The sequence below is a fragment of the Rhodamnia argentea genome, chromosome 6, assembly GCF_020921035.1.
Source record: "Rhodamnia argentea isolate NSW1041297 chromosome 6, ASM2092103v1, whole genome shotgun sequence".
Classification (NCBI taxonomy): domain Eukaryota; kingdom Viridiplantae; phylum Streptophyta; class Magnoliopsida; order Myrtales; family Myrtaceae; genus Rhodamnia; species Rhodamnia argentea.
In genome coordinates, this window is record NC_063155.1 from 26,835,256 (window position 1) to 26,842,023 (window position 6,768).

Below are 6,768 nucleotides of genomic sequence, written 5' to 3' on the forward strand. Positions count from 1 at the left end.
TTTGATCGAGACATCTTGGAGTCTTTAGGTGATCTTGGCTCATGCATGTGGCTAGAAGAACTCACACGCGGAACTACAACCAGAGCCACAGCCACACGTGCGTGCATGCCGGCGAGGGCCGAGTTTTACAAGATAAACAAAAGGCACTTTTGAATGCACGAAAAGCCAACTTTAACATCCACATCGTGAGTGGGACGACGTTCTTTATAAACCAAAGTGTGCTTATGCAAAACCTGAATTTTACTAAACAAATCGAACCACCCTCTCGAATATTCAACTGAATGATTATCTGTATCGACATAAGACGAAAGATAAAGGCTATCCATCCATATCCTATGACACGACCAAACATCATATGTTCCTCGTCTCTTTAAGGCGAAAAGAATTATTTTTGAGTACAAGTGTCGGGTATCGACATGCCTGCAATGACTATTAATACATGAATCACATGAAGCATTTTTTTTTTTTTTTGTGTGTTAGACATGTCAATACTATTTATCGATGACGGAATAAACATTTTTCTTTACTACGATATCTAACGGATCCTATCCAAAATGCTTTTCGCGTCTATCAAATCATGATATAAACATTTGGATGGATTTGCAAAGATGCGATGACATCATGAGAGTATAAATTCCAATGATGACTGGCGAAAAAGGGAGAAGAAAAAAAAGTTGTGATTTGCGTGTGTAGCTCAGTGGGACGCAATGGAGTGGAGACAACGCCCACATGGTACGTACAGTTCGATGGCCAGTTCTGATCGTGGGAAAGCTTGGGAAGTGGCGCGAATGGAGACCACGCCGTGGTGGTCGGCGAGCATCGTGTAGTCCAAGATCGGCTGCTCAGATAATAGGCTGGGAGAGTGACTTATACACATGAAAATCCCGTCAGATGAACGAGCAGAAATTTCGATTATGCATTTCTGCACTAGCTCGGTAAAATGACTCTCGATACAGATTGTAATGACTAGATCGTAACTTTTCTGCTTTGAGTTTTCTAGGACGAGTAGTTTAGGAAGGTCGAAGTTGGGGAGGAAGTGGACGAACGTGAATGGACAGAATGAGAAAAAGATAGAAATTTCAGTGGTTGCTCTTCTAGGCCTCCAAGAAGTTTTTTTTTATCGGATGTCTCCGAAGAGACGCCTCCAAGAAGTTGAAAAGGCATCAATTCTTCTCGATTGATGGCTGCAACTCTTTAAGGATGCAGACTTTTGAAAAGCTCCGACTCTTCAAGAACGGAATGGACACTATTCTAGATTTTCAAGGGATATAAACTCTTTGAGATTGAAGTGAATTGCACTAAGCAAGTTTCATCGATCAAATTCGATGCCCTTCCTATAGAAACTTGATGGTCTTTTAAAGCAAAATAAAAGAAAAGCAAAAGAATAAAGTCAAATCTAGAAACTGGAAGTTATTAAAGCACATAGAAATGTTTAACCAGAAAAAAAGGCACATAAAACCTAGGAGCCATTAAAAGTTCAATATTTACAATGTTTGTGGCTGTCCCAAAGTCTCTTGTTGTAAGTTTCCAATGCATGGAAGATGACACTCTCGCCGATGAGGGCTTATCAATGTTAGACTTATCGATGAGAGGCTTGTCAAGCTTGAGTGCGGGATGATCTTCTTGGCTGAGCAAGCTGGCCTTAAATACGGGATGCATCATAACCTAAGACGAAAGTAAACTGGAAGAATAGGGGATGAAGCAAAGCTTCAATAATTGGCTTTGACCTATTTCGCGATGAACATATATTAGCATTGTACCAAACTTTTTGCATTTGTATCGATTCAGTCTGTTTGCCAATTTTGGCCAGAAATTTCTAAGTTGGTGTGGTCGGCAATGATGTGACAATTTTTAATAATTTTTTAAATTTTCTTATATTTTTTTTATTTTCTTTGCATTTTCTTCTTTTTCCCTACACTTAGGGCCGTTGAGGACAGCCGGCCACAGGCAAGGGCTGGATGCCCTCACCGGCCCTAAGCCTGAAAAAAAAAAAAAAAAGTAAAGAAAATAAAAGAAAAGGCAAAAAATATTAAAAATTTTAAAAATATATTAAAATTTATTCACGTCAGCTCCGGTCATGTTGTGTAGAACGGCCGACGTCCACGTCGGCGATTTCCAACCAAAATCGGCCGGTCGGACTGAATTGTCACAAATACAAAATATTTAAGACTGAATTGATAAATAAAAAAAAAAAGACACGTAACTGAATTGATGTAATTACAATTGGCGTAATTTTTTTTTTTTTGGGATAAATTCCCATGCATCATTGTCTTGTCACGAAGGAAATACATAAATGGAGGCTCGTACAATTTTCCATCATTTGAAGTCTGCCTTTCAAGAAATTACATCTATCAGATCATGTTTCTCTCCCACCGTACTCATATGTCGCCGCGCCATTTCTGTGCGGCTTCTTCCCTGTCTTTGAGTGGAGCATGATAGTCTTTACATATATTGGGGAAACAGTGGTGGGATTAGGATAGCATGGGATAGAACAGTTTCTCTCATGAAACTTTTCTTCCATATCATTGGAAATTTGATTAATTCCCGTTGAGCGCATGATTCTCGTGTCGATGAGTATCGGGTGATCGATGAAAAAAGCGCGAGCTCGAGCTCTTGCAAGTGGCGTCAAAAGGGCACTCGGTTAAGGGGATTAGTAGAAGGACGAGATTCTTAAAGACGAAGTTGATTACTAGACAAGATGTGTACTCGTATCGAACCGAAAATTTATCAAATCCGTGTATGTTCGGTTGCCCATCGGGGTTTAAAGCAGGATGGATATTACAATAAGAATCTCACAGCTTTTTTTGTTGTTTCTCTTTTGGACTTTAGACTCAACTAAACTTCATAAATTCGATACACTCATGCACAACTTTTTAATCCTCTCTCTCTCTCCTCCCACCTTCAGTGAACTTGTTGGAGCCAGATCTAGCTCGTTTACCATGGGCGAGCCTAATCTAACGTCGTAATCGAACCCGCAAAAAGAGGGAGAGGAATCGGGAGCGGTGCGTCTCCAAAACGTTTTGCCCTCCACCTTGTCGATAATTTAGGTACAATCCCAATTATAACCTAAACTTTTTTTATCTTATTAAGTCCAATCTCAATTCTACCCTAAACTTTTTTTTTTTCCATAAAAAATCCTAACTCTTCGTTGTCTTATAAAAAAAAAATCTCAACTCTAGGTCCAGTTTCAATTTTACTCAATTTTTTTTGTCACATAAAAGACAACCAACTTGTCCTAAATCTGCCTCCATTAACCCCTCATCGAAATCGTCTGTAGTGATTTTGATCTCGGTCTTCCATCTCTCGCGGTCGGGGAGCTTGCAACCGGGACGCTTGAATAGCCATTTCTCGGTTGTCAACAAGAAAAATTGGCCCGTAAGTTAATAGGGACAGATTTGTAACTCAAGTAAAAGTTTATTATTTTTCATGCGACTGTAAAAATTTTAGGAAAAATTCGAGATTAAATAGTAAAATCGAGACAAGACCTCAATTAGGGGCTTTTCATAGGACAATAAAAGTTTAGGGTAGAATTAAGACATAACCTAATGTTAAGGATTTTTTATGGGACAAAAAAATTGGAGTAGAATGGGAACTGGACATAAAATTTGAGATTTTTGTGAGAAAAAAAAAATTAGAGTAAGATGGGAATTGGACTTAATTGGAGATTTTTTATGAGATGAAAGGTAAAATTGAGATAATAATTAAAGTTTGCGAAAGAAAAGAACTCATTTGACAGAATTATCTCTTCGTAAAGTCATCAATTGCCTAAATCAAACTAAACCGCAATGATTATTATATCATTACTACTATGTACTTAAGTAAAACTATAAAATTATGGTCATTGTATAAATCATTTTTTTAATCTAGTTATAAATAGTAATTTAAGGAGCACGGTGGAGAGTGATCTAAACTGCAGCTTTATTAGTGCGCGACTGCTCACTAATCTATTCATAATTAAACTTGGTGCGGCCGATGCGTTTGCAAGTTGCTGCGTGCCCTTCTACGAGTCCCATAGTTGGTGAAGATAAATTAAAGGTAACATCTTTTGGATGTTAACGAGGGAACTGGGCAGACAAATTGTTCAACAGCTTAGTTAAATCAAGAGATTAGTGATTTTAATCAACAGGGTCGCGCGGCGATAATATCAACCAGGCAAAAAATAAAAAAAAATAAAAAGAGAAAAAGAAAAGAAGACGTGACATGTTCGAAAATATGCTTGGAAGTTAGGTACGCGACGGAAACAATTGAATATACCGAGATCGATATGCGCCTTCACTTTGTCCTAGTTGTCTCTCAACTGAAGTGCCCCGTGACTAGGCTTGTGGTTATAAAAACAAATGATGTTACCATCAAATGCGAATTCTATATTGCCCAGAGTCGCCCTTGAAGGTGACCTAGCTTCGTTGTTGTCGTCATCGTTCTCTCTCTTTGTTTTGTGGATGTTAATAGTTTAATTCAAAGCAAAACGCATGCAAGAGTAACATCATATGTACGAAGAAATGGTGATGGAAGTGGCCGGGCCCGGGTCTCGGCATGACCAGGTTCAATTAGCAAAATCCTGAGAGTACTAGGGCACGTCCCTGCTGTCGGTGTCACTATTTGTCCGGGCCAGACTAATGCTTAGGCACATATGTCCAAAATTTGGAAAACCCGAATTACTAAAGTGGTGCCTCACAGTTCGTGGTCGTGCACAACAGGACCATGGCGCCGAGGTCGGTGACCCCTAATCTAAGGTTCGGTTGTCTTGCGAGAGAGGAGGAGCTGCGACGACTAGGCGGTGGTTGGAGACGGGCGGTGGCGGCAGTTCTTACGGTGGGCATTTTAGAAAGAGGAAGGGCGAAAACATAGAGAAAAATAGAATAAACATGAGTACATAGGAAATCTTAACGCTTCAAGATAATTGAGACTAACACGTTCATCTTATTAATCGGATTAAAATTTATACTAATTTTACTCCTAAAGTTTAAAGAGTCCATATCCACCGGCGAGACAATCATCGAAAACACTCTTTTGTAATGCAAAAGCAAATGTTTAACAGTGGCTGCATATATTCTTATGCACTAATCTTTATGAAGATTTTGCATATCTACATGTCCTTATACATCGCTTGAGATCGAACTTTTTAGAAATCCTTTCTTATCCCATGCCTAGCATTATTGATAGATTTTAATATGAGCTAGCGTAAGCGCATGATACACAGTTTCTCCATAGAAGAAACTTGTCCTGTCTCTCCACTTTGATTGCCTTTCTAATCATCATCTTCATCCTATAAAAACCCTCCGTTTCTTGGTCTTGCACACCTTCTAAAACCACAAAAGAAAAAGATCCATCAAAGTGGTTCCCCGTGAAGCAATCACCGAAATGATTCGCGACCCTTGTCATGCCCCTTTCCCCGCCATGCGACACAACGCGCCACCGTCGGCATCGCCCTTCAACTTCGCCAGAGTCTTCGACGACGTGCCGAACCCTCAGCAGATGCTCCAGCAAGCGACGCTATCCGCCAAGACGGTGGCCACGTCGTGCCTCAACAGCACCTCCGACGAGGCCGACGACTGCCAGCTCCGGCTCATTGACGAGCGGCGGAGGCGGCGGATGATATCGAACCGGGAGTCGGCACGGCGGTCGCGCATGCGGAAGCAGAGGCACCTGGACGAGCTGTGGTCGCAGGTGCTGAGGCTCCAGGGGGAGAACCAGAGCCTGGTCGAGCGGCTGAGCGAGGCCACGGAGCGCCACGAGAGGGCCGTCCGGGAGATCGCGAGGCTCCGGGAGGAGGTGTCGGATCTGCGGCAGCTGCTGAGGGACGTGAGGTTCGACAGCCCTTACGACGACGCAAGTGGCGGCATTAGAGATCTGGAAGAGGTCGCGTGCGATAGCGAGAGTTAGTCCTGCGATCATGTGCAAGGGATGATTAACGACGTGTTCCTCGAATTGCTTCACTGCGAGCCATGGATTTTGATTAGCATTTCAACGTTGAGAATGAACTTATGTGAGTTAAATAAAATTGTCGGGAAGAAATCACCGTATATAAAAAAATTAAATAAAATTCGGGGTATTCAAAACGAGAATCATTTGCTTTTGATTTGCTTATTGCAAGTTTTATTTGTTCTGCTTAGCAAATGAATTCGGACGAAGTTTCCACAATAATAATCATAAAAAAGAATCTCAAATTATTTTTATTTTTGGCACCTCTTAATTCGATAAATCTTGGTTGCCTAAGGACATTTCCTTACATCGCCAATTGTTATCCATCCGTACTTTCGAGCAACCATTTTCTAAGTCTCCTCGCCGCGTCAAACGAAGAGAAGAAAAGGCACGAGAAGATAGCGATATTCCAGCATAACATTCTAGAGACATGTTTAATGTTGACCTAAATTATGTGCATGCGATGGCTACACATCCTTGTTAATCATTATGAGACCCACTAGGCATATGTTTATAATAGGACACTATATCAATAATGAATATGCATGTGTGAGATTTGATTAGACCACTACCATGCCAAGAGAGAGCCCAATTTCGAGTCCATCGACATATCTAGTTAAACCCATCTGCACTCAAAAGTCTAAGCCGATGAGTTTTATATTAATTGTTTTATATCATGAACTTCTCTAACACAACTCACATGTGCATTTCGGCAACTCCCCCGTCACGTGTGAGCTTTATGTTAGGTCTGCTCTCCTTAATTTAGATATCCATCTGCACCAATATATCTCAATTTGAATCTTCATCAACGCACATCTTCATCCCTAGTTTCTTATGCCGGATCGA

At 40.8% G+C, this 6,768-nt stretch overlaps 1 protein-coding gene across 1 annotated transcript; it reads left to right on the forward strand.

Moving 5' to 3' along the window:
- Nucleotides 1-5,313: 5,313 nt before the first annotated feature.
- Nucleotides 5,314-5,907, forward strand: LOC115726665 (basic leucine zipper 8-like; the record flags this gene model as incomplete). Its single annotated transcript, XM_030656645.2, has 1 exon — nucleotides 5,314-5,907. A coding segment is annotated over one exon (570 nt), but the record flags the coding sequence as incomplete, so codon positions are not given.
- Between the last annotated feature and the right edge of the window lie 861 nt (nucleotides 5,908-6,768).